At 48.0% G+C, this 27654-nt stretch overlaps 2 protein-coding genes across 3 annotated transcripts in view; one reads left to right on the top strand and one right to left on the bottom strand.

Moving 5' to 3' along the window:
- Positions 1–11588, bottom strand: part of TTLL9 (tubulin tyrosine ligase like 9) — a gene marked incomplete at its 5' end in the record, with an annotated part of 37505 nt that extends 25917 nt beyond the window's left edge. The window contains 5 exons of the mRNA XM_081033655.1: positions 759–944; positions 1651–1762; positions 5429–5521; positions 8869–8912; positions 11574–11588. Of these exons, the coding sequence (XP_080889781.1) occupies positions 759–944; positions 1651–1762; positions 5429–5521; positions 8869–8912; positions 11574–11588 (450 nt within the window). The remainder of the gene's footprint in view (positions 1–758; positions 945–1650; positions 1763–5428; positions 5522–8868; positions 8913–11573) is intronic.
- A 6462-nt stretch (positions 11589–18050) lies between these two features.
- On the top strand, positions 18051–26758 carry DUSP15 (dual specificity phosphatase 15). 2 transcript variants are annotated; one of them, XM_081033981.1, is made up of 8 exons: positions 18051–18233; positions 19072–19105; positions 20783–20865; positions 22916–22965; positions 23603–23703; positions 23936–24010; positions 25151–25322; positions 26212–26758. In XM_081033981.1, exons 5-8 carry the CDS (start codon positions 23672–23674, stop codon positions 26482–26484), a joined length of 552 nt encoding a protein of 183 aa, XP_080890107.1. In that variant the 5' UTR covers positions 18051–18233; positions 19072–19105; positions 20783–20865; positions 22916–22965; positions 23603–23671; the 3' UTR covers positions 26485–26758. The 2 variants fall into 2 exon arrangements, with proteins under 2 accessions (XP_080890107.1, XP_080890106.1); XM_081033980.1 differs by lacking the exon at positions 23603–23703 and having other exon boundaries at positions 18051–18282.
- Positions 26759–27654: the final 896 nt, after the last annotated feature.

The raw sequence follows: 27654 nt of genomic DNA on the forward strand, positions 1-27654 counted from the left end.
ATGCATACACGATTCCGCCTCTTAATTACAGCTGTAAAGGCTGTGGGCTGGGAAGGGAATCAACTTAATATGCAATTGCTTGTTCCCAATTAGTACAAATTACCATTTGTCTGAGAGGATAATGCCTGGCAGGAGCTGGAATCCGCAGGTGGGTTGCAGTGTTCAGCTGCCTAAGCCCTTCAGCTCCAGCTTTCCAGACCTCGTCGCTGTGCCTCCTGGGAAGGGGGTGCCAGCTTTCCCCTTCAGGAGGCCTGGGTAAATCCTGGCTCAGTCTTTTCTGTGCCTGGCACATGGCAAGTGCTCAGTAAGTATTTGCAGAAAGCTTGAATACATAGGTCTTAGACTCTTCACCTTTACAATGGGGCTGGTAGTAGTCCCTCCCAAGGACCAGTATGGGACCTGGGGCAATGCAAATACAGCACGTCTCTCCTGGCAGTGGTTTTCTTTCATGTCAGGAACAGAGGTAGGGATCTGAGTTCCAGCAAGACACTGGATTCCCTGTCCTGGTGTCCTGAGGATCACTTGTTCATCAAGTAAACACTTATTGAGCTCCTGCTGTATACTAGCAGTCATATTTGCGGGTCCACATACTGCAGAGAGGAGATGAAGCTGGCTCTTCAGGGGAGGCGGATGGTCTAAGGCTGAACCCCCAGGCAGAGCCCCGTCCTGAGCTGCATCGTGAAGGATCCCTACTCTAGCACCTGAGATGCCCCCGCCCCGCAGCCCCCAGCCCCCCTCCCCGGGCACTGGACACTCACAGGCTTCATGATCCAGGTGATTCCCGGGTTTTTGCGAAACTCCTCCACAAACAGATGGTACTCGCATGGCATCTCAAAGGTTTTGGGGAAGAAGTCGCACTTGGCTGCCTCTAGCTTTCCTGCCTCGCGCTCCAGCTGTTTCCGGAACCGTTTCAGGTTCTTCACCATGTAGTTCTTGCGGGTCAGCTGGGCAGCAGGATGGGTGGGCAGGCTGTTAGTGCTTCTGCCCACTGTCCTGTCCACCTCCCAACCCCAACTACCCCTCCATCCTCTGGCCCGCAAAATAACAACAGTAAAAATAACTTTGACTGAGCCTGCTATAACTAGCCCATGTTACAGGTGAGGAAACTGAGGCTCAGAAAGGTTGAGTCCGTTTCCCTGAGCTATCCAGCTAATGTGCAGCACAGCCAGGGCTTGACCCACACCTGTGTGACTCCCAAGTTCATGTTTCTCACCACTAAGCTGCACGAACCTTTTCACATCTCCTACCATTGGCTCCTCCAGCCCCATCTTTGTGATTTGGTTCCTACCCAACCTCCCTCCCAACTCTAGACTCCAAACTGCTCAGCTTGTCTCTACTCTGAAATCACCACAATCGCTCAGGCATCCTGCTCCTTTGGCCCTCACATCTCTAGTGCTGAAATGCCAACCAGCCCGTGACCTCAATCCCCACCCCAGGACTACCTGTGCCTCAGGCCTTAGCTCCTTACTCCCTCTTACTAGTTAGCTCATCACATATCTAGTGCATATAGTCTCCACCTGGCACATACCCCAAATTCCCTTACACTTTTCATTCTGGTCCTTGTAAGCACAAACCAGCTCCTGTTCATTTCCACACCCAGTGACAAGCGTTGGCTGACTCCATCCTCGTGGCCTACCCAGCTCAGCTCACCTCATAGTGGTTTCGAAAGTGACTGATCCGCACGTGCTCATCCATGTAGGTGTGGTCAAAGTTCTCCCGGAGCCAGCTGACGTCACACCAGTAGAAATCCCACTCCCCTTCACTGCGGGTGGGGTGGGACAAAGGTCATGAAGGGAGGACCTCAGCACTGCTGGGGGCCTCGGGTCCAGGGGGGTACAGCTGAGAGGTAAGTAGCAGTGAGTCTATCAGCAGTCTCAAGGAGGTGACTGTCGTGCTGGGTGTCCTGTGGGGTCTCTACTCCCGCTCCCCACATAAGAACGCAGGACATGGTGAGGCCAAAAAGGAACACCCACCGAGCCATAAGTAGGGGAGTCATACTACTATATTCTCACTGGCGGCTGGGCTGGAGACCCAGGAAGCAGGATCTACATAATCTGCAACCTGCCGACCTAACAGCAGTCCGCGCTTGCCAGCCACCATCTTCTTGCTAGCCCCCATTTTTTCTGCTAGCGTAGCCACAGCCGTTATATTAGTGGCCAACGGCTTACGGGTTACAGCTGACGGCCAACTAGCCACAGCTGATGGCCATCTGATCACAGTTGATGGCCATTTACTACCCAAGCCAGCACCTTTCTATGTGAGGCCGAGAGCCTGGAAACTACTTTCTGGGGCTCTGTCCCCACAGGGCCCACTCTACCCCAAAAGGACCTCATCTTAATTATGTGTATATCCATAAGTAGCATATAACATTGTTTGGCATGTTTTTAAAACTTTCTCATAGCTAATACTTATTGCTTACCATGTGCTAGACACTGTTCTAAATACTTTACAAATATTAACTCATTGATTCTCATAGCAATCCTAAGTGTTAGGTTCTGTTATTAAGCCCATTTTACAGATGAGGAAACTGAGGCCCAGAGACGTTAAGGAACTCGCTCAAGTTCCTACAGCTATGAATAGTAAGTGGCAGAGCAGGATTTCAACTCGAGCCATCAGGCTCCAGAGGCCAAGCTTTGTAGTTAAAACCATTCTTATTTCCTTTCACAGCATGCTTTTTCACCACCCTGTGTTTCAGATGAGTGAATAAATAATGGGTGAATGAATAAATAATGTATTATTCATTCATTCATTCATCCAACACATACGTGCTAAGGTTGTCTTGGTGTCAGAGACATTGTTGAGTGCAAGGATACAGGAGGAACCAAAACTCTGGGCCAAGTGGTGCATATAATACCATGGTGAAGATTAAGAATAAACAAGGAAACAGATAACTATAATGAGGAATTGTGAAATGTGCCACAAGAAATCCAGGAGGAGGCCATGAGGCAGGGTAGCTAAGCAACCTCTGTTGGGTGGAGGCCACCCTGTGGAGGTGACATTTCAGCCAAGGTATGAAGGGTAAGGAGGAACATCCAGGTCAAGAGCACGGGAAGAGGGTTCTTGGAGAGGGAAGGGCAGGAAGTGAGGCCCTGAGGTTGCAAAGGGCACCTTCAAGGATGTGAAGAAATTCCAGAGTGGAGGAGAGAGGTCAGGAAAATGCTGAAGAGTGGGGTAGGGCTCAATAAAGCAGGGCCTTGTAGGCCACGGTGTGGATTTTGGATTCTTTTCTAATTCTGAAAGTTCCTTCATTGTACATCTTTTTTTATTTTTTAAGTGTGTTTTTCCAGGACCCATCGGTATCAAGTTAAGTACTTGTTTCCATCTAGTTGTGGAGGAGCAGCTCACAGTGGCCCATGTGGGGATCGAACTGGCAACCTTGTTAAGAGCACGGCACTCTGACCAACCGAGCTAACCGGCCGCCCCATGTACATCATCTTCATGATTATTATGGTCAAGTTGCTTTTACATCACCCGGGAAGACATTGATCAACAAGGCAGCAGGGATCTGGGTTCCTTCCACCTTCCCATTCTGTCATCCTTAACACGTTGTCTTTGTGCTCATCACCTCAGGGTCACAAGATGGTTGCTGCAGGTCCAGACCTCGTGTCAGCTTTCTTGGTGGGAAGCAAGGGAAGGGACAGCTCTGGGCACATCTGTTCCAAACTCTGACCTGACAGGCTGATGGTCTGAACCGAAACCTCATTCTATCTAGAAATACTAGACCCCCAGGTAAGGTCCTAAAGGATGAGGCCTTGCAATTCACAGAGCCATGTCTGGTGTAAAGGCTCTGGCCTCTGGCCCTTCCTGATTTGAGGACCCTTGAGAAAATTTGAGATCAGCCATAGATCGACTTTCTTCATGGACTCCCACACCATCAGCACCCCTCAGACAAACCCTCAGACCTTCTTCCACCTGACCATGGCGTGAGGCTGAGAAGGGGCAGCGGGTGGCCTGAGGTCACACAGCAGGTCAGGACAGAGCCCTTTCCTATACACCACCTTCACCAGCTGGTCACTTCACTCTCCTCTAATTCACCCCCCACTTTCTTCCCCCATCCTCAATTACACCAGGCAGTGGGAATCGTGGATTCATCCCTCGGCTCCTTGGTTCCTTCATTCACTGAGAGGCTGCTAGAATAGGGCGAAGATGAGCCCGGAACTCCGCAGACAGACAGACTAGGTACAACTCCCAGCCCAAGCCCTTACAAGCTGAGTGACCTCAAACATGGCATTTTTTACTCTTTTGTGTCCAGTTTTCTCTTCAGTAAGATGGGAATGATGATAGCAGTCACCTGGAAGGTTTGCTGGATGAGTCAAAGACATTGTTGTGCATGCAAAGTGCTGAAGAGGGTCTAGCAGGCTTACTATTGTTATGCAACAAATATTTACTAAGCACCGTGGCTGGGCAGCTGGTTACCCTCACCCCACATATCCATCCTCCCCTTTTTCTACAAAATACCCAACATCTACCTGGGAAAATCTAGTCTACATTTTCCAGAATAAAGATTACATTTTCCAGATTCCCTTGCAGCTAGGTGAGGCTATATGGCTCAGTTCCCGCCAGTGAAATGGGAGAGACTTCTGGGTTGTGTCCTGAGAGAGCAGGGCATGCCTTTTCTTGCCACCTTCCTATCTACTGCTCTTGGAATGTGCATGTAAGGCTGGAGCTCCACCTGAGACCATGAGAACGAGGGCCTCACTCGAGGGTTAGTGGAGTGGAAAGACAGAAACAAGTGGTTCCCACATTTTCATACCATCTTTGAACATCCTCCATCAATGGGAGAGGTAAGTAGACTTCTAGCGTGTCAAAGCCTGTTTTACTTTGGGTCTCTATTACATGCATCCAACCCTTAACCCTAGTAACTAATATTAGCACCTACCATGTGCCAGCCATTGTAAGCTTGTTCATCTCAGTATCCCCAGGACTCAGCATAGAAGAAGAAACGTAGGCTTAGGAGACACGTAACTTGTTCAAGGTCACAGAACTAGTGGCCAGGGAAGAGCAGCCCTTGACTTGGGACTGTCTGGAGGATTCAAGCCAACTGGTTTACGATGGCTGTATTCCTTGTTTCTAGCCATAGCACACTGCTAGAACAGGGTGGACATGAGCCTAGCACTCTGCCTGGCTGTACAATAGTCAAACTGAACTGGGTTTGAATCCTATTTATGTGCTGTGTGACCTTACGCAATTGGATTAATACCTCTGAACATAACCCTATCTTGCTAAATGGTTGCAGGGCTTAAATAAGACAGGTGGTGGCAGCCATGTGCCTGATACTTTGTGAGTGCTAAATAAATGTTGGCTCCTGTTACAGCCAAATTGGGACAAGTCCAGTAGCCACTCCGGGGAACTGGGAGAAAAATGAAAGGAAACAAGGACCTGTGAGACCAAGGGAAGGAGGGGCAAGGTGGTGGGGGTGGTGTCTTACTCTTTCACTTCCACCCATCCAGGCCTGTTGCGAAGGACATCCATAAGTGTATTCATAAGAGTGGTCTTGAACCGGATTGATGCTCTCTGCTCTCTGAAAGACAAGGAGACAGAATGCTTACTGAAGATCAACTGTTTCTCTAGGATGTCCAAGGACAGGAGAAAAGGAGAAGGAAGAAGGGTCAAGTTCCATAACCTGGAAATGCCAAAACGTAGAATTACTGAATTTCAGAATTTTGCATCATAGCAGGCAACACTTAAAACAATCAAATTGAGGGGCCGGCCCAGTGGCTCAGACGGTTAGAGCTCCATGCTCCTAACTCTGAAGGCTGCCGGTTCAATTCCCACATGGGCCAGTGGGCTCTCAACCACAAGGTTACCAGTTCAATTCCTCGAATCCCACAAGGGATGGTGGGCAGCGCCCCCTGCAACTAAGATTGAACACGGCACCTTGAGCTGAGCTGCCGCTGAGCTCCCGGATGGCTCAGTTGGTTGGAGCACATCCTCTCAACCACAAGGTTGCGGGTTTCAACTCCTGCGAGGGATGGTGGGCTGTGCCCCCTGCAACTAGGAAATGGCAATCGGACCTGGAGCTGAGCTGCGACCTCCACAACTAAGACTGAAAAGGCAACAACTTGAAGCTGAACGGCACCCTCCACAACTAAGATTGAAAGGACAACAACTTGACTTGGAAAAAAAAAGTCTTGGAAGTACACACTGTTCCCCAATAAAGTCCTGTTCCCCTTCCCCTATAAAATCTTTAAAAAAAAATAATCAAATTGAGAATCTTTTGGATCATTGAAAAATAATAGCAATCATCGTATTCAGTGCCTACTATGTGCCAGGCATGGTCTGGTTGCTTTACATGTGCCATGCGTCATCTTTATATTTAATGATAAGTACTTGCAAGTCCCCTTTTCTGGCACTCATCCAGGAAGATAGAGCAGATGTACTTTTCCCTATTCCTCTCACAAGTACAACTAAATCCCCAAGACATTATATATAAAACAAACAGAAGAAGACTGTAAGGTGGACAGAAGAACGCAGACCAGTTAGGGACCTCAGGAGCCAAGGAACAGCATGGTGGTGAATTCCCTGAGTTTTCTTTTTGCCTCATAGATCCCAGATGTGAAAACAAACTGTTTAAAATCAAATACCCAGAGTCTGCAAGAATGTGGAGAAACGATAATTATCCTACAGTGCTGATGGGAGTGTAAATTGGAAAAACCTTTGGAAAGCAATTTGGCATTTTAAAACCATCAGATGCTATTTCATACACATTAGACTGGCAAAAATCTCAAAGTCCAAGTTTTGGCAACAATGTGCTAAAATGGAAACTCTTTCTCTGCTGGTAGAAGGCACATTGGAGAGCCACATGACAGTATGTAGTACAGCTAAGTAGGCGCACATTCTGCACCCATCCTGGCTCTATACCCTAGACACCCTGCATATGTACTAGGCAATGTATGCACAAGGATATCCATTGGTAATTGTTAATATTTTTTTATGGAACTAACCCGCAGCGCACCCTGTTGGTGGTCTGCCCTTATCCCTTGGGCATGCACCATTCCTGTGCATGCCAATCAGAGAGTTTTCCACGGCCAGCACCTGCAGCTCCTTGCCCGAGGGCTTTTTCTGGCTCACAGAGTCTGCTCAGCCAGTGCTTGGAGCCTCTGAAATACCAGGGAGTTAACTGTCCTCCCCCAATTGCATATAACCAACGATGATCGCAGTTGATGGATAAATCCTCCAGCTCTCTCATCACTCATTTGGGTTAAGTTTGCAGTCTATGCTGTCTCCTAGAAATTCCCAGTGGAATTAAGCTCCACTTGCCCACAGCAATAACCTGTCAATAATTCACCTTTTTTTGGTTTCTTTCCCTTAGCTGTCTCACTTCGCCACTTCCCTGCCAATGCTTACTGGAATCACCTTCCAAATAAACAACTTGCCCTCATATCTTTGTCTCAGGATCAGCTTCTGGAGGGAGCCAATAGTAAGACACAACCGAAGTGCCTTTCAATAGGAAGATAGATAAGTAACTTGTGGTATACAATGGAACACATGTAATAGTGAAATTTATCCAGAGCTATATACACCCATACGATAAATACTGAAAATATGATTTTGTGTGATAAAAAATTTTGTGCAGAATAATAACAGTATAATGCCACTTATGTAACGTATTCCTAGCCACTCACGCAGGTAGGGGTCTCCATGTGACACAATTCTTGTCAATAAGATAAAAGCATAAGACTGCAAAGGAGGGTGGGTTCCTGGGAAGCTTTTGCTTTTTTTGATTAGAGAGAGAGACAGAGGTGGCTTGCAGCTTCTTTCCCACATGAAGGCTGGAGCTGTAACAGCCACTGGTGTCCATAAGGAAAAGGTCAAGATCATCACAGAAACGCTAGCTCTCACATCGTTGAACCACTGCACCAGCGCTCTACATTCTTTGCTACATATAGAAAATAAATACCGTTTTTAAAAACTGCTATTAGCTGGGTTTCCTGTTACGTGTAGCTAAACACATTTCTGACTGATATCAGCCCTAATGAAACAGATGGGTGGGTCCTGTTAGCTAAAGTGCTTTTTGTTTTGTTGGGGTAGGAGTGGTTTGTGTAAGTTTAGGGCCAGGATCTGGAACAGAATTGAATTTCTCTGCATAAGAGAGTAAGAGGTTTGAAATTGATGGGGTAGAGTCCGTACGGAGAGAAAGAATGCGAAAAAGATGGATGCTGTATGAGAGAAGACTACACAGGCCCTCCCCAGCAATGGTATAGCCAGGAGGGACTTGAGGAGAGAACGGAAATATCTAATGAAATAGAAAATAGTAATGTGTAAAATATTGGCCATGATGTGTGCAGAGTAAACTACCTCTTGTAACTCCCTGCACAAATCTTCAGTAAAGTCTCCATTGCTCACTCCTGCTTTGTGCAAGTGGGTTCTGTTTAGAAAGTTCAAAGAGGTGCTGGTTATTGATGCAGAGTGACGCAGAGGCTCAGGGTGGAGTTGACATTTGAGTTGTCAAGTCAACTTTACGTGGTTGTGGAAGGAGGCAGGAGAGCACGGTTAGGTAGGACATGGGCCCTGCAGCTAACTGCCCAACAAGGTCTGCCACTAACTGATCCTATGGTCTTGAGCAAGTTACTTAGCCTCTCTGAGCTTCAGTTTCCCCATCTGTAAAGGGACACAATAGTCATATCTACTTCAAAGGATTGTGGTAAGGATTCAATGAGATAATACAGGTAAAAGTGACTGGCCCAGGGCCTGGCACATGGTAAAAGTTCAATAATTATTTATGATGATGATGATGATGATGATGGTTATCGAAGAAGGGGGAGAGAGGAAAGGATGAAGGGAAGGAAGGAAGGAAGGAAGGAAAGATGGAAGGAAGGAAGGAAGGAAGTTATTTCTGTGTTTATCAGATTGGGTGGGACCACTCACCGTTCTTTTCCCTTTGACAATCCATAGCTCTTGTAATTTTGAATCTGCAATGAGAAAAGGAAAGTGATGTAACTGGTTTTGCATATCCACCCTGCTTTCCCAGCTCAACTTACTGCAGATATTAAAATGCTCAAACCATCAGACTCAGCACTGCCCAGATCCTGAGACAGGAGGGTCCAGAGTAGCCAAGTTCCCACTGGTCACTATGTGCACAGCAACTTGGTCCTTGGAATGAACCCAAGTATCCAAGGCACACCTCACTGCAGGCTTGCTCTACAGGCATGACCTAGTTTTCAATGCTCCAGAGGTCCAATCCTGAACCCCAGTTTTGAGAGCCAAGCTCAGTCGGCTCTGTGAAAAGGATCTGGACCTCCTACTCTAACTTGGAATGTTTGATTAGATCCATGATCCAGGAAGGGACTAGATCAAAGACTCAGAGAAAAGTTAATTTCTTCTATCCAAAATGGACCTTTAAATCCTCAAAGGGTGATGGGTATTATTTTGCTTCTACCATGTCCAAAACACCTTGGCCCTCAGCCCTGGTAAGACTGATCCCTAATGACAGGTATGAAAAAAGAAATCCGAACGGTCTTGTGCAGGATGACCTCTGCAGCTTGGACAGACTTGCCATCTGTATTAGTTTTCTGTTACTGCATGACAAATTATACAAACTTAATGGCAAATTTATATCTCACAGTTTCCGTGGACCAGGAGTCTGGACATGGATTAGCTGGATCCTCTGCTCAGGTCACACAAAGCTATACTCAAGGTGATGGGCTGGGTTATGGTTCTCATTCAGGGCTTGGGGTCCTCTTCGAAGATTATCCAGATTGTTTGGCAGAATTCAGTTACTTGGGGTTGTATGACTGAGGTCCTTATTGACTTGCTAGAAAACGGCTGAGGACTGCTCTCAGCTTCTAGAGAGTGCTGGTCCCCACAGGCGGTTCACAACATGGATGCTTGCTTTCTTCCAGGACAGCAAGAGCACATGCTCTGACTTCCCACCCTCCAAGTTAGCCACAATGGAGTCTTACGCAACCTATCATAATTATGAGAGTATCCCATCAAATTTACAGGCTCCACCCAAACGTAAGGGGCGGGAATAATATAAGATGTGCACACTGGAAATAGGAATGTTGGAGGCCATCTAAAATTGTGCCTACCACACCACCCTACTCAAAGAGTGGTGGAGGGGGATAGAAAACACTGCTTTACAAACTAGCAGAAGTGAGCTCCCCCACAAAAGCAAGAGAAATCTTATCCCACTGGTCCTGTCAAGCCCCACCCACCAACTTCTCCAAAACTAGTCAAGTGTCCCATCTTTTATTTTACCTTTTATACTCCTTCACGTTTTCAATTCCATTTTCCATATGTCTATCTAGTTTCTCTAGAGTCTTTGGTTGCAAAATTTCCTCACTGAATTGGCACTTCAGTCAAAATTCAATTGACTGTGTGTTTGTGGGTCAATCCCTAGACTCTATTTTGTTCTATTTACTTATTTGTCTATCCTTATGTCACTGCCACACTGTCTTCATTACTGTAGCTTTCTAGTAAATCTTGAAATCAGATAGCATGTCCTCCAACTTTGTTTTTTTCAAGATTGTCTTTGCAATTTGGGGTCCTTTGCACTTCCATATAGAATCATCTTGCTAATTTCTACAAAAAAGCATGTTGGTATTTTGATTGGAATTGCATTAAATCTACGGATCATTTTGGGAAGAAGTGACATGATAAAGTATTGAATCTTGCAATCCATGTATATGGCCTTTCTCTATTAATTTAAGTCTTCTTTAATTTCTCTCCACAATGTTTTCTAGTTTTCAGTATATGTCTTAAATGTTTTAAATTAATTTTTCATAGGTATTTGATTTTGTGATACTATTATAAATATTATTTTTTAATTTCATTTTTAAATTGATGATAGTATATTGAGGTAGGCAGAAAAATGTTCCCCCAAAAGATGTCCAAGTCTTAATCCCCAGAACCTTTAAATAAGTTACATTATATGGCAAAGGGAAATTAAGGTTGTTAATCAACTGACTTTAAAATAGATATTATTCTGGATTATCTGAGTGTAATCACTCATTTTTTATTGTGAGAGGGAATTCAACGGTGGTTTCATGAGAGTTGGAATACCGGGTAAGAAACATGTTGGGGTGGAGGAAGATGGATTTTAGAGTAATTCATTTCCCTTCTTTGGGTCTGATTTTTCCCACTCTTAAAATGGGGGAGACGGCCTGTACACTCCTAGAGGGTAGGGGCTTGTCTGATTCACCTCTGTGTCCCCTTGGCCCGCACTGGGCTCGGCTTGGAAAAGGCACTGATCCGCGTTTTTTTGGCTAGATGCATTATGAATGGATGGATGGGTAGGCAAGCGGGCGACGGGATGAATAGGTCTCTAAGAGTTTCCAAGTCAGGAAACCCAAAATTCTGAGCTTCCCCCGGCGGCACAAAAATTGGTGAGTACAATTTAGAATTGTAGAGTTTTGTAGGCTTCCCGCCAGTAAGTCTGGTTCGGTGGGCTCGCGCAGAGGCTCCGAGCGCGCGCGGTAAGCCGGGACTTGTAGTCTTTTCTCTGAAGTCATCATTTTCGCTCTGTATCCGGAGTCCCTCCGCGAGGAGTCCCCCCAAATCTGAATCCCTCAGCGGCTTCCCTCCTTCTCTCGGGGGACGACGAAACCACCTGGGTCGGGCGGCACGCCTACCTTCGGTCGCGACATGCCACGATTCCCCAGGGCCGGACCCAAACCGCCGCCTCGCCCGCGAGAGCCTGTGAGTCTCGTTGCCAAGGCGACGGAGCGGACGCCCTGATCTACCGCTCTGATTGGACGAGCCAAGAGCACGCCTTTCGGCTCAGGAGACAAAGCCGAGACGCTGGAAGTCCTTGCTCGCCGCGTCAGGCCCGACCCCCGAATCTTTCTCAGCGCCCGGGTCGGCGACCCTGGGGCCCTCCCGGCCAAAGACCGGCTCTCCGCCGCGGGCGTTCACTGCCTAGCGCCTCTTTCAGCTGCACTTGGCGTGACTTAAGAGCGCTGAGTCTGAAAAGTCGTCAGCTTTTGGTAAATGCAACGGTTCTAAGTTTCCTTACTCGGTCCCTCAGTTAGTAGGCACCAATTCGAGGACTCACCGCAACGCCTGCAGTAGCCACCTGACCAGTCTACTGGTGACCACTCTTGCCCTGTCCTTTCCAGTTCATTCTCTGCACTGCGCCAAAGAGCTCTTTAATACACAAATCCGGTCTTGTCTGTCCCCTGCGTGTAACCTGAAGTGGCAACTTACTGGTCATTGCACCCTGCACTGGCTCCCGGTCCTTACCTGCCTCTCACTTCACTACCTCAAGATCTGTATACCAACCATAGCTAACTATAAACTATTTGTTTTTCACTTTTATTGTTGTTTTATAGCAACGAAATATAAGTTATGTAGGAATATATCTAACAAAATATATGCAAGACATTTCAATAAACAACAAATTCTTATTAAGCATGTACCCTATGTCCTGTCTCATTCTTGACTCTGAGGATAGAGCAGTGAACAAAACCAACAAGTATCTGCCCTTGTGGAGTTTATATTCTCATAGATAAAATTTTAAAAAACATTTAAGGACATTAAAGAAGACCTGAATAAATCCAGGGCTATACCACAAACATGGATGAGAAGACTCAATATCAACATAAAGATGTGTATTTTCCCAAATTCCATAAGGATTTTTGAGAGCCCTTGTCAAACCAAAACAACAAAATGTATGTGTTGGGGCAGGAGACATTTCTCTGCCTGTAAAGTCCCAGTATGATGCTGGGAGAGGCAAATATCAATGGAATACAATGGGGATCCTAGAAACACACTGTGTGTGTGTGTGTGTGTGTGTGTGTGTGTGTGTGTGTGTGTGTGTACAATAAAGGTGGCATCATAAATCAGTGGGGAAAGGATGGAGGGCTCAGTAAATGGCATCCAGAAACTGACTTTCTATTGGAGTGAAAAATAGATGCCTAATTCAAGTGGATTAAAGAATAAATAAGGCCAACAAATATATCAGACTCTTAGAAATATATATGTGCATATATATATAATATTTGTATGATCTCAGGATAGGGAAGGAGTTCTTAGATAAGCAATAATAAAGCACTGCTCATAAGAGAAAAAACTGATCTGTGACTCTCTCAAAATTTAAACGACCAGATAGCAGAAGACACCGTCGATTCGATTAAAAGACAAGCTACAGACTAGGAAGAAATATCTGTGACATATATAACAAAGGACTAGTACTAAAAGAACTTCTACAAACCATTAAGAAAAAGAACCCCCCCACACTTGCAAAAGAAAATAAAAATGGGCAAAATATATGAATAAGAAATTTTCAGCAGAAGAAACTCAAATAGCCAATAAGAAAATTGAGATATGTAAATCAAAACAACTATAAGATAAAAATTTAAGTCAAGGTAGATAAAAATAAAAACATATATCAATGCCAAGTGTTTGTGAGCATGTTGGGAAATGGGAACGTTAATATGCTGCTGTTACATTCACAATCTGGAAGGCAATTTGGTAATAACTCGTCAAGTTGAAAATGCACACAACTTATAACCCATCGGTTCCACTACTAGACGTATATCCTAGTATTGGCTCTCCAAATACATCTGTACAACCTGTGGGCTACCTATCATCTTGCTGCTAATGTGCAAGGCGACAACATTTCCTAAAGAAATTCTCACACTTGTGCATAGGTCATATGTACAAGGATGTTCTTTGCAACATTCTTTATAATAGTGGAAAATATTAGAAACTACCTAAATGTCCATTAGTAAGGTGATAGGTGAATAAAATGGGGTATATTCTAATAACATAATACTACACAGTGATAAAAATGAATTTATATTAAGAAGGAAATATCTCCAAAACCTATTGTTGAGTGAATCAAAGCAAGTGGTAGAATGACATTTTTAAAGGTTACAAATTGTATTAACTATAAACACACATACAAAAGTACATTCTATATATTTATGAGTATATAGGTATTAAAAAATTTTAAATACGAACTGACAAGCCGCACACCAAATTCATAATCGTGGTTGCCTCTGAGGAGAGAGTGAAGAAAGAGAGAGGAAAGGGAACTTTAACTACTTCCAGTTTATTTGGGATGTTTTGTTTTATTTAAACAACACGGTTGAAGCAAATAGGTCAAAGTATTCTCATTTGGATTTGATTTTTTGTTTTTTTTTCAAACAAAAAGCACACCAGCCATAGCAATGAAAGAAAATCAATACTACAATAGAAAATTTTAGGATGCTTTGGAAATGCATAACAGTGGGGTCTAACCAACTCTAACTGGGGTCAGCAAAGACTTCCAGGAGGAAATGGGAATTACCCTGATAAAGGGGATGGGAAGAGCGTTCCAGGTAGAGGGAATGGCATGTGCAAACTCAGAAGTCAGAGAGAATGAAGTGTGTTTGAGGAAGTGAACACAGGTCAATGACCAGGAAAGAGTGGAGAAGAAGGGAGAGATGAGGCTTCCAAACCTGTATGTTTTTGTTTGTTTCCTTTTTTACAGATGTGGAAATGAAGCCTTAGTAAGGGGAGTAGAAATAGGCCTGCTAACTCCCTGTCATTTGCTCCATGATAACAATAATGATGTGCCAATCTCTACAAGGTACTATAAATATGCCCTCTCATTTAATCTCATTACAACCTATAAGAATATTTTCTTCCCCAAACAGATGATGAAACTGAAGCCTATAGAAGTTAAGAAATATGCTCGAGGTCACAATGACAGAAGCCAGATCTTGTGCGCTATACTAAGCAGGTTGGACTTTTTCCTAAGGAGACATTGGTAAGTGTGTCAGGTTCCTTTTGCTGTTGTAATTGCCACAAACAGGGTGACTTAAAACAACACAAATGTATTCGCTCATGGTCCTTGAGGTCAGAAGTCCAAAGTGGGTCTCACTAGGCTAAAATTAAGGTGTCGGCAGGGCTGAGTTTCTTCTGGAGGCTTTAAGAGAGAATCTGTTTCTTTGCTTTTCCACCGGCATTTCTTGGCCCATGGCCCCCTTCCATCTTTAAAGCCAACAATAGTACCACTCTAACCTCTGCTTATGTCATCACATTCCCTCTGACTTTTGTTCTCCCTCTTCCACTTATAAGGACCCTCGTAATTACACTGGTCCTACCTGAACAATCCAGGATAATCTTTCCATTTCATGGTCCCCAGATTAGCAACTTTAATTCCATCTGTAGACTTAGTTCCCCCTTTCTATGTAACATAACGTAGTCACAATTTTCAGGAGTTAGAGCATGGACATCTTTGAGGGGACCATTATTTTGCCTACCACAAAGAACCACAGAAGGGGCTTAAGCAAGGCAATGACAAGGTGAGACCTGCACTTTAGTATCTTTTTATTATTGGTTTTATAAAACAAATTGGTCTTTGCTACAATAACACTTTCAAAGGCTGAACAGTTCATAGATATTAAATGTGTTAAATCTAATAACTATACCTGGGTTATTTTTTTCAGGTCTTTTAACCTGATAGAGTTCTTTCATATATGTGACTTGGTTATTTTTCCCAACAACCAAGTAGAAGTTTAAAGTGTTCTTATAATTGCCCCTTTATGGATGAGGAAACAGACCCAGGGGCATTTGGTCACCTGCCCAGTTTCACATTGCTGCTAAGGTGAGGGCCATGATGAGGAACTAACTAGACTTTGGGTTCACTAATCAGAATATCTTTAGGTCGTCCATGGGGTGGGGCATTCTGAGAAATCAGCATATCTTTGGTGCAATTTTTCATCTATAACCTGGTGCCCAATAGATATTTGTTGAATGGATGAATAGCCACTGTCTGTAGCACAGACAATGATTTCCAAGGCAGGAAAACCAGGAATCATTCTAGAATTCCTCCCTTTTCGCCCCACATCCAATCTATCTGCAAATCTTATCAGCTGCACTTCCAAAATATTAATATATACTGAGTCTGTCCCCTTCTTTCCAGCTTCTAGGCCCCCATTTTTTTCCAGGGCACCATCATCTCCCGCTTGGGCTGCCACAGTAACCTTCTCACTGGCCTCCCTGCTTTGCCTTTCTAATCTACACTCCAGATAGGGGCCAAACTGATGGGCTTACAATGTAAATCAGATGATATGGCTTCTCCCGTTAAATTTTCCAGTTGGCTTTCCATCATACGGAGGAGAAAACCCTAAACCCCCAATCATGGCCATACATGGTCCTGCACGCTAGATTGCCACTCTCCTTTTCTGCCTCATTCTTACCACTTCCCTTTGGCTCCCTCCCCTCCAGTCCCACTGGCTCTTCCCAAAGGCCAAGCTTTTCCCACCTAAGAGACTTTGCCCATGCTGTTCTTTCTGTTGGAAATCTCTCCACTCTTTAAATAGCTGGGTTCTTCATCTATGCCAGGTCTCAATCTAAATGTTACTTGTTTGGAGCGGTTCTTCCTGCCCTGCTTTTGGGTCCTTCATAGAAAATTGTGACCATTTGTAAATGCTTTATTTGTCTATTTGCTTATTTTGTTTTCCTTCCCTCCTAGACCTGAGATGCCCAATGTGTATTTACCAGCCAGATATGGCTATGAAGCATTTGACATGTAGCTGTTCTGAATTGAGGTATGCTCTAAGTGTAAAATACACACTGGATTTTAAAGATTTAATACAATAAACAGGATGTAAAATATGTCATTAACAAATTTTAAATACTGACTTAATAAATGTTGAATTATTTTTAATATATTGGGTTAAATAACACATTACTATCAACCTGTTTCTTTTTTTTAATGTGGTTTCTAGAAAATTTTAAATTTCACATGTTGCTCACATTGTATTTCTATTGGGCAGCGCTGGTCTAGACTGTTAGCCAGTGAAGGTAGAAACCTGTGTCCCCAGAACCTACCATGTAGTAGGTGCTCAGTATTTGTTGAATAATTTGGTTTTTATGAGAGCCCTGGGTACACACAGAGCTGAGACAGGCAGTTCCATGTACATTGTGAATTTGAAGAATAAAGAAACACAAAAGAGTTTCATTTTTCTCCAGTCGCTGTATTTCAAACAGGTTCGGTCAACTGTCTGTCCTGCTCTGTAGTGACATTCCTCCTACAGTCACCTGCTACTATAGGTGGGGGGCTGATGGTTGGAGGAGCCAAGCTGGTTCCACTGCTTCTATTTCAGGCCCATAGGAGGTGTCTGGTCTCAGCTCTGGTCCTAGTAGCTGGAAGGGCTCACCTCAACACACTGAGACACACAGATAGGGTAGTGGTGACCCCAAGAGGACTTGCCCAGGGTCACCCACTAGGTTAGAGGTGAATAGGGACTGGTACCTTGGTCTCCATACTCACCTTCTAGGACTCTAGCCTCCAACTACATCCTGTTGTAGTCACCTTTACTCCCAGGGACCTAGGCGACTGCAATCCTCCCCTCACATTTACCTCTGACTTCTTGGGGACCCTGAGGGTAGGTATGCCTGGTTCACGGCAGAACTGACCCAAATGGCACTATCCACATAGAAACCAAAGTGGATGGGAGGAAGGGATGGGAGGATGAATGGATGGATGGATGGAAGGATGGATGGATGGATGGATGGATGGATGGATGGATGGATGGATGGATGGATGGATGGATGGATGGACGGACGGACGAGTAAATGGATGGACCTCCGGATAGGAGGACAGATAGTTGTGTGAGTGGGGGAGGAGGATGGTTAGTTGGTAGGATGCCTTCATAGGGCGCAGGTCGGGAGACGTGATTACTGAAGGAAGTAATTACCCACTTTTCTTGTCTCAAACAGAATCTGAAGATCAGAGGACCCACAGCCATCAAAGTTCAGCCCCCATCACGTTTCTGCTAGAAAACCGAGGCCGAAGGAGCTGGGTGCTTTGCCCCAGGGCCCGCAGGGAAGTCCAGGCAGAACCGGAATTGGAATCTGAGTCTCTGAGCCCGCGGCTGGGGGCTCTTTCCGCCCCCAACCCCGCCAGCGCCTGACAGTGCCAGGGTGGGGGGAGCGCCCCCGCCCCCATCTCCGGAGGTATTGGTCCCACGCGGCCCCAACAAGCTGCCGTTGTCCCGCGGGCTCTGGGCCCCGCACACTGGGGCTTTGTCCAGCCCCCCGCCGCGACCCACGGGAGGGGCCCCCACATGACCGAGGCGGTAGGAGGAGCCTGCGGCGGCAGCGGCCGCGGCGGTTCCACCATCATTTCCCTTCTTAGCCCGCAGTCGTCGGGCAGTGGCGGCGGCGGCGGCAGCTGCTGGGCAGGGCTGGGCGGGGCCGCGGACGCCAGGCCCCCTGTTCCCCGCCAGGCTGCAGGAGCTGGGCCTGGGCCATCAGGGCAGCTGTAACTCGAGCGCTCTCCAGGCGGCGAGCTGGGGGTGCGCCCGGACCCCCGCCCCCGGGATCATGGGGAATGGCATGACCAAGGTAGGGTGGGGGGATCGCGCAGCCCACACCTGCCCACCCCCGTCCCCACCCCGGTGCCCGCCAAGGGCTGGGTCGCTCTGCCCCCCTCTGACCTTCCGGCTCTCCCTGAATCTGTGTGTCTACGCCTCTGTCTCCCTAGGACTCTGAGATGGTATACATACTCTGCAACTGTCCCTCTCTGGCTGCGTATCTCTGTGTCTCTGTCTCTCTGTGGTCTCTGTCTCCCAGTGTCTGTCTCTGCCTGTTTCATGACTCTGTATTTCTTGCTGTGTCTTTCTGTGATTCCCTGTAACTCCCAGACCGTACCCCCCCAAGGACCCCCCTCCCCACCCTCAGTCTCTTTCTCTGGCTCCATGTGTCTGTCTCCCTTGTCTCTGACTCCTTGGACCCTCTCTCTGGAGCTGCTTGTCCATCCTTCCCACCCTCTCCCTCTGCATAACCCTCCTCCTGTTCCTGCCTTCCCACTCTCTTCAGACCTCCCTACCACCCACCCTGGCAGGTTCACCTCTCCCCTTGCCCCCTTCTCTATGCTCCTCCTACCCTCTCCCCCAAGGTCTTTGAGCCCCTCTGTCCTCTTTCGCCTCTACCAAAGCCAGACTCCCGTGGTGTCCACTCCTGCCCTCCTCATCCCTCTCACAGAGTCCAGGCCCATGAGAGGGAGGAGAGTGCTCCGTGAGTCCTGAGGTCCAGACACCCTTCACGGGACAGAGAAGCGCTGGGACAGGCCCCAGCCATTGGGGTGGGAAGGGTTGTTCCCCTACCCTGCTAACCCTGACGTCTCTCCTATAGGTACTTCCTGGACTCTACCTCGGAAACTTCATTGGTGAGCACTGCCCACTCTGTCCCAAGGCCATGGCACTCTGCCTGTCCCAGGCCCATGTCCACCATTCCTGCTCTGGCCCACGCACCTTGGAGGAGCTTAGGAATGGGGCTGGGGGCAGGGAAGTGATACCAGGCTAGGAGGGGGAAAGAGTTCTTGAGGACTAAAGGGTAAGTGGGTGAGGGAGTGCCCCAGTGCAAAGGGCTCAGAACACTGATGCTGGGCAAGCCTGCACCTGCCCTGAGCCTTTGCCTCTCCCTCAGCACAAGGCCCACTGCCTCTATGGGCTCTTCCAGCTCTGAGGTTCTGGGGTGAGGTCTGTTTGGAGGTGTTGCTTCTAGCTGGGAAACTGGGGACCCTTCCCCCACAACTGCCTGCTCAGAGGAGAGGCTGAAGAGTGGACTGTACCTCAGAAATTTCCCTGGTGAGCACTGCCCACTCTGTCCCAAGGCCATGCATTCTGCCTGTCTCAGGTCACAGAAACAAGCTGCTCCAGGGTTTAGGGGAACCAAGGTGGGAAAAGTCACTTCTATCTGTGGAGTCAGAGAAAGCTTCAGAGAGGGAGAGGCATCTGAACTGGGACAGGGCCTTCCACCTTGTCCCCACTGGCTTAAGTGCTCCACTCTCATAAACCCTGATTCCTTCCTCCCTTGGAGCTAACTCAGCAGCTCACTCCACACTGATTTCTGAGTTTTTGGCTAAGTAAAGTCTGAATCCCCATGAGTGCAGGGGCCGTGAAGTTGACCCCGTACTCCCCTGCCCAGCCAAGGCTGCACATAGTAAACACGCAGTAAATGTGTTGAATGAAGACGTGGACATATGGAGAAAGAGAGGATGTGTATTATTTACTCTGGTTATAAAAGGTCTGTGAAATCCAGCCCCTAGAGATGACCACTGATAGCAACGTGGGGGATACCCCGAGGTCATTTTTCATATCTCTTTGTAAATACATATTTAAAACAAAATGTAAACCTATGCTGCATGCTGTTCTGTAACCTGTGTTTCCCACATAATAATATATTTTGGACATCCATGCACATCAGCACATAGAGATCATTTTAGTGGCTGCATACTATGTTTCCCCGAAAGTAAGACCAGGACTTATATTAATTTTTGCTCCAAAAGATGCATTAGGGTTATGTTCAGGGAATGTCATCCTGAAAAATCATACTAGGGCTTATTTTCTGGTTAGGTCTTATTTTCGGGGAAACACGGTAGTAATCAAACATAAGCCTTTTTTTTTTAACCCAGCTCTTTTTTGATGGACATTTAGCTTATTCTCATATTTAACTATTTCTGATGTGTTTACTGCTATAAGCAGCACTGCAGAGACTGTCGCCCTCTACACATGGCCTTTGTGTGAGCAAATGCTTCTCTAGACAAGATTCCTAGAAGTAGAATTGCTGGGTCAAGGATATGCCAGGGAAGGGTTTTGCGATGGAAAGAACAGCGTGGGCAACGTGGGGGAGATGCCAGACTGTGACTTGTGGGTGCCCCAGAGCTTAGGGGTTTGGCAGGACCTGTCATGCTGGGAGCAGGAAGTAGCAAAGGAGTGGGGAGTTGGTGGAGGGTCAGCCAAGGTGGGGGAGGAGAGCTGGCAGGGAGCTCCGGTCTCACTTGGCCACCAGGAACACATAAGTCACACCTGCCAGATTGGCTCAAGCTTCATGTTTCTTTCAGATGCCAAAGACCCGGATCAACTGGGCCGGAATAAGATCACACATATCATCTCCATTCATGAGTCACCCCAGCCTCTGCTGCAGGTACTTTTTACCCCCATCCCAGGGCTGTGCATAGAGGAGGAGGGGAGCTTCTGAACCCCCACAGGACCCATTTACCATGTACCTACTATGTGCCATGTCCTATACTGCCTTCCTGACCCATGCTAACTTATTCAGTTAAAAACTGGCCTGTTGAATGTTAGTATCCCTATTTGATCCCTATTTGGCAACTGAGGCCCAGAGAGGTTAAGTAATTTGCCGAAACACACACATCCAGGAAGCTAAGGAGCTGGAATTTGAACACAGGCCATCTGGCCCCAGACACCTCACAATGAACCATACAAAGTCCCCTGCATAGGCTTCCCATTGCCCAACTGAATAGATAACTCCAAATGAATGATTCTGGGCTTTGTGTCTTGCTGTGTGACCTGGAGCTGTGACTTTCCCTCTCTGGGCCTCTGGTGCCTCAGCCCTATCTGCTCCCAGGGGGCTGTTGTGAGAAGGCAAAGGGGCTGTGGGATGGTGAAGATGCCTCTCATGCTGTAAGGCCACCCCACTGGAGTGGTGGGTGCTGGTAATATCGAGTCCTGGAAAAGAGGGAGTAAGAGTGTCATAACCCAGACGAGGAAAGCAGGAAATCCAAACCACAGATGCTGGAGTCAGGAGGCCCATCTTTACCATTTATTCTCTCTGTAGCCTTGTGCACAGGACTTCACCTCTTTGAGCCTCAGCTGCCTGATCTGTAAAAGGAATTTTATAACAGTACCGACCGCACTAAGTTGTTGAGGGCCACAGGATAGCTGCTCAACAAATTACAGCTAATAAAATAACAAAGTTAATTGTACTCTTATCCCATAAACAGAATCCCTTCCTTCTTGTGTGTTAGAGTGTCTATCACCTTCTGAAGGGAAACAATTGTGGGCGGGAAAGGGTTCTGGAGATCTGAGATCCAGACCAGGTTCTCTCACAGATATGCTCTGTGACCTTGGCAGGATCCTTCCCCTCTCTGGGCCTTAGTTTCCCTATGTGTCTGATTTGATAATCTCTAAGAGCAACCTCCAATAATCTGCGATTCTCAATGTCATTCAAAGAAGAAATTTCCAGGTCAATCGAGTCTGATTTTGCTTTGTAGTACAGGCTCATTTGGGAGTAATTGCAGTCACTAGATTGCATGAGGAAGGTTGTCAAGTCATGAATACAATTACTAATGAAACGAGTGCTTGCAAAATGAATCCCTGGTCCAATAGCCCTCCCCTCTTCTCACAAGCATCTGTCCTGCCTCATCCATCGGTGAATTTACCAGTTAGGGTTTGGTAATGCCGTGCAAACCCAGAGCCAAATGTGTTGCAGAATGAAATTGCAAACCTTGCAAAAGATGCAAAATTGTGTGACCTTGGGGAAAGTGAGTTAGAAAAAGGCTGGACTCTCACATGAAGCCATTCACAAATGAGGATCTGGGGGGATGCGGGTGGGGGGGGTCCCTTTGCCACTGGCCCAGGCACCTGAAAAGAACCATTTGAATATCAAATGATTAAGAGAGGTCCTTGAGAAAAGTGATGAGGTCCTTGGAACATGGGCAAAAATCTTCTTTATGGTCTTGTGTGGAGGTGAAGCATGAAGTGAAGGATGTCGAAGGAAGTTTGTTGGAAAAACCCCTGACAATTCACTGTTTGATTATTTTAATGATTAGCACAAAGTTTTATAACCACAGTTCATGAACTATAAACTTATTTTCATAATTTTTGTTTCTTTAAAATAAATAAAGCAGAAAATAAATCTGCTGTGTCCTTCTCACTATGTAATTTTGTAATCCTCATTTGGAGGGGTGTCGCTTTAAGTGGCCCTTTCCCAGCTATTAAATGAAAGGTCCTTGGATCCCTTTTAACAAGTCCTCAGGAGGTTCTAGAATTACAGATGGTCAGAGCTGAGAAGCCCTCAGAGATGACATCTACCCTCTTCGGACAAAGAGAACAGTGACCCAGAGAGGGGCAGGAACTGGCCTGGGGTCAGGAGGTGCTTGGGCAGCCCAGGCTGGGGTAAGAGGGTACAGGCAAGCCCCCCCCCACTGCCTGTGTGTGTTTTGTACTTGCAGGACATAACCTACCTTCGCATCCCAGTGGCTGACACCCCTGAGGTACCCATGTAAGTTCCCTGGGATACACCTGCAGAGAGACAGACAGCTGCCTCCTGTGGTGGTGGGAGGGAAGGAGGGAGGGCGTCTGAGGGAGGATAGAGAGGACTCAGGCCAGAAAGCTGTCCTGGGACCCCAGCACAGCTGGTCATCCAGTCCCAGGTTTGACTCCGTCTCAGCCATTCCCTTGCCTACGCCCCTAACCAAGACCCTCACCTCCCAGAGCTGAGTCTCTTCAGCTATGATATAGAGAATGTACCCTGTATCGCAGGATCAGTTGCACCGGCAGACTTGAAAAGGTCAGACTCAGCCTGTTCCTGGCCTTGGAGTTAAGACAGACATCTGGGTTCCAGCCAGGCTTTGCCATTTACCTGCTGTGTGACCTTGGGCAAATTGCTTCCCTTCTCTGAGAGGGAAAATGGGGGCATGATTAGCATTAAGGAATCTTTCCAAGATCAGGTGACACAGATTGAGGGTCTAAGACAGGGCCTAGAATATAATGGGGGCTCAGAACACAGGATTTTTGTTCGTGTTAGCAGCAATTTCCCCAGCCTAGAAAGGACCCAGGCAAGACACCCCGACCCCTTGGGAATCTTGCTGCTAACCTCCTCGCAGACCAGCATTGTCCCCCGTGTACTCTGATTGCAGACCCCAGAGGAAAGGGGACTCCTCTGTTTCCTCCCACCCATTTCCTTGAAAGGTCAAGATAAACCCCTCATGAAAACAGGATCCACAGGACCCACTAGGAGGTACTCCTGCTTCTGTGATGGGCTCTGCCATGATTGGCCTCTCTCACCCCCTGAAATGCCACCATTATTGTTTCACACACACACCCCTCCATATGATAGTATTGGCCGCTGCTCACAGCACATGCTAGCTGACCCGAGGACCCCTAAGCTCTTTATGTCTTGCCATCCCATAAATGGGGAGGGGTACAACTCCTCGGAGACCTGTTCCCGACCCTATTGCTTTCTTCTCTAGCAAAAAGCACTTCAAAGAATGTATCAACTTTATCCACTGTTGCCGCCTCAGTGGAGGGAACTGCCTTGTACACTGGTAAGTCATGAGGAGAGTAGAGGGAAAGGAAATAAGTAGCTGTTCTTCATCCCCAACACACACTCTTCCTATGAGGAGGGAGGAACCTGTCCAGCTATCACAATGCCTGACAATCCACCATTCATCTGATAGAGACCCACAGGGGACTCAAAGCAGGGCTCTGTCTTTTACCAGCTGTGTGGCCAGGACCAAATAGCTGTTTCTCCCTCATTTCCTCATCTGTAAAATGGGGAAAAGCATGCTGACATGATGGGCTATTGGGAGAGATAGGTGGGGTCATGCAGGTAGTTGAACACCCTCCCATAGTTTCAGCTTCCTCTCCTCCCCTCCAGGACTTTGAGACGATAGTGCAGGGCAGTGGCAACCCCCGGGATGGGAAACAGAACCCCCAAGTCTTCCTAGGGGCCCCTGGCCCAGTGGATGTCATTCATTCCATACTTTTCACTGAGTACCTACCCCACACGGCAGTCCCAGCCATAGGAACAGCTCCCTTCTGCTTATCTCTCATTCTTTCTTCCTCCTTTCCACAGGCCATCTCCCTGTTCTTCAACTCCACTAGGCTCCCACCCCATGGTCTTCCTATAGACTGCCCAGACATTATTAATCTTTATCCCTCTTTCAGGACTCAGCTTGATATCACTTCCTTGGGAACAACTTCCCTAATTCCCCCAGCAACCAGTAGATTAATAACTCTTTCTATACCATCTCCTAGCCCCTGGACTCATCTTCAGAGTACTTACCACCTCCTGAAATCATTTCCCAGTTAGTGTCTGTCTCCCCCAGCCATACTGTAAGCCCCAGGACAGTAGAGACCATGTCTATTTTACTCCCCCACTATATCCCCATCATCTGAAAAATAACAGATGATCAGGAAGTGTTGGTTGAATGAATGAATGAATGAATGAATGAATGAAATGATGTTTTTCACTCAAGCTTTTAATGTGGGAGAATGGAGATTCTCCAGGCAGAGGGAACAGAATGGACAAAGGTCTGGAGGTGGGAAGACAGGTCCAGGCAGGTTCCTTGTGGCTGGAGCTCAGGAGGAAAGGGTGGGAGAGCTGAAGTGGGGATGGGATGTCAGCGGTGAGGCACAGAGGAGATTGGACCTTACCTAAAGCTTGGGGGGGGTGTGTGTCCCAGCTTTGCAGGCATCTCCCGTAGCACCACCATCGTGACGGCCTATGTGATGACTGTGACGGGGCTAGGCTGGCGGGACGTGCTTGAAGCCATCAAATCCAACCGGCCCATTGCGAACCCCAACCCAGGCTTTAGGCAGCAGCTCGAAGAGTTTGGTTGGGGCAGTTCACGGAAGGTAGGGGCTGGGGCAGGGGCTGGGACAGGGATGGGGCAGAGGCAGGGGTTGGGGTGTGGTGGGAGACTCTTCTTCCCACTTGAGCTGAGCACTGATTGGAAAGAATTTAGCCTGTACTTCAGACCTCGCAGAAGATTTTCCTGGGGTCTCAAACCCATGGCCCTTGGCTAATATAGCTCCTAGGTGTGTTTTGTTTGGATAGCCAGATGTTTTCTTCGCCTTTTTAATTTAGAATTTGAATGCCTTTGAAGCAGATGGGACCCAGGTCCCAGAACTGCCTGCTCTACCTGCCTGGAACATGACGGCATTTGAGTATTTGGCCTCTTTGGGGAGAAATGTCCATCTCCTACTCCACCTGTGGGTCCTTGATGAAGCCAAAGCAGTTCCTTCTCTTATTATGCCACTGGGCACATGGTACATGGAGATGTCAGGAACTGAGGCGTCCCTGGGAACAAGGAATGAGAAATAGAGACAGAGAGAAGAGCAGTGCAGGAAGGTTCTCATCAGGTGGTGGGCTGGTGCCCACAGGCTTATCTACAAGGCCGCTTTAGGAAAGAGGCAGGCAAGGAAGAGGCCCCGTGTAAGTGGAGTTGCTGTGCAGGAGAAGGGCTTAATGTGGTCCCCACTGTCCAGGCAGGGGAGTCACTTCAGCAGTTCTGGAAGATGGAGCATCAAAGGGGAAGGGGATTGGGGAGAGGGCAGGGAATCATGGGAGGGGGCGCTCACTGAGGGCGATGAAAACTCAGAAGGGAGGTTAAGAGGGCGCTCAGGAAGGCGAGGGGCGTAACGAGGTGTGGAAAGCTCGAAGGAGGGCGGAAGCCCTGAGGACTGGGGAGGGGACCGGGCTGGAGGCCGGGCACGACCCCGGCACCCCTCCCTCCCTCCCCAGCTTCGCCGGCAGCTGGAGGAGCGCTTCGGGGAGAGCCCGTTCCGCGACGAGGAGGAGATGCGCGCGCTGCTGCCGCTGTGCAAGCGCTGCCGGCCCGGCCCTGCGACCGCCGCCGCCTCCCCGGCACCGCAGCCTTCAGCCTCCGAGGGGACCCTGCAGCGCCTGGCGCCGCGCACGCCCCGGGAGGCCCACGGGCCGCTGCCCCTGCTGGCGCGGGTCAAGCAGACTTTCTCTTGCCTTCCGCGGTGTCTGTCCCGCAAAGGCGGCAAGTGAGGGTCCCGCCCCTCTTCTTCCCGACTGGTCTCCTGCGGGGGGGGGGCCGTCTGGGCCTCCCACGGCCTCCAGAACAGGCCCAGAGCCTGTGGGAGCCCCGCGGCGGCCTGATCCCTGCCCCTGCCCCCTACGTCCGCCCTGCTTGTCTGCGTCTGCAATAGTGTGTCCTCGTCTGTGCGTCTCCGCGTCTGGGCCGGCCTGCTGCAACCACCTGGTGCCTTAATCCTTGGGCTAGGGGCGGAGGCACCCGGGCCTCCCCTCCTAAAGGCTGTGCGAGTGCAAGTGGGTGGGTGGGTGGGCGGGGAGGTAGGTGGGAGGTTGGATGGGCCTGGAGGATATTAAAGAGACACAGAAGCTGCTGGTCTGAGTGCCTCCCAGTCATTGAGAAAAGGTGGGGCAGTGGACTCTTCCGGGGGCCAGGAGCCTGCAAGAAACAGGCATGGAAAGGGATCTGCTTTCCCTGGGGCCTCACGAGCCTGCCACCCTCATAAACTGCTGTCTTCAGGGCTGAATTTTGAAACTACTTCTCTGACCGTCTCCCCCAACCCCGTCTCTGCCCTGGTCTCCAGACAAGGCCCTGAGTCCCTCCCTCTCTCTGAACCCCCTTCCCCTCGCTGAGCCCCTTTCTTCCCTGAGCCACCTCTGCCCCTCCAGCTCCCTCCCCTTCCGTATTCCCAAATACTAACTAGTAAGTGCCTCTTTCATGCCTGACCTTTTGCAAACAGGAGTTCACTTAATCCCAGGACCAAAGCTGAGACTCAGAGAGGTTACACAGCTTGCCTAAGGACACACAGCTAGAGAAGGGGAGGCTGGATTTGAACCAAGGCAATTTGCATCCCATGACAGTTGTTAAGAAGCAGCTCCTTCTGGTCTTGGAGGTTACTGGAGAGGAAGATCCACCCCCAGCTAGTGGGAAGGACCCTTCCCATCTGGAGTTTATAGGCCAGGCAGCCCAATAAAGCAGCAAACTGGTTTCCAGGATGATTTTTCCTAAAGTAAAATTAACCTGGAGTTGAGAGAGTTCTGAAATAGCTATAATCTATAGCCACCTGTATGGGGCTCTTATTATGCGCCAAGCACTGTGTTCAGGGCTGTAGGGGAGGCTCCGATTCCAGCTCTGGGGGTGAAGAGATGGATGAAATAACCACCTGCTGCCCAACTTTCTGCTCC

This window comes from Rhinolophus hipposideros (genome assembly GCF_964194185.1).
Source record: "Rhinolophus hipposideros genome assembly, chromosome: 22".
Taxonomy (NCBI): domain Eukaryota; kingdom Metazoa; phylum Chordata; class Mammalia; order Chiroptera; family Rhinolophidae; genus Rhinolophus; species Rhinolophus hipposideros.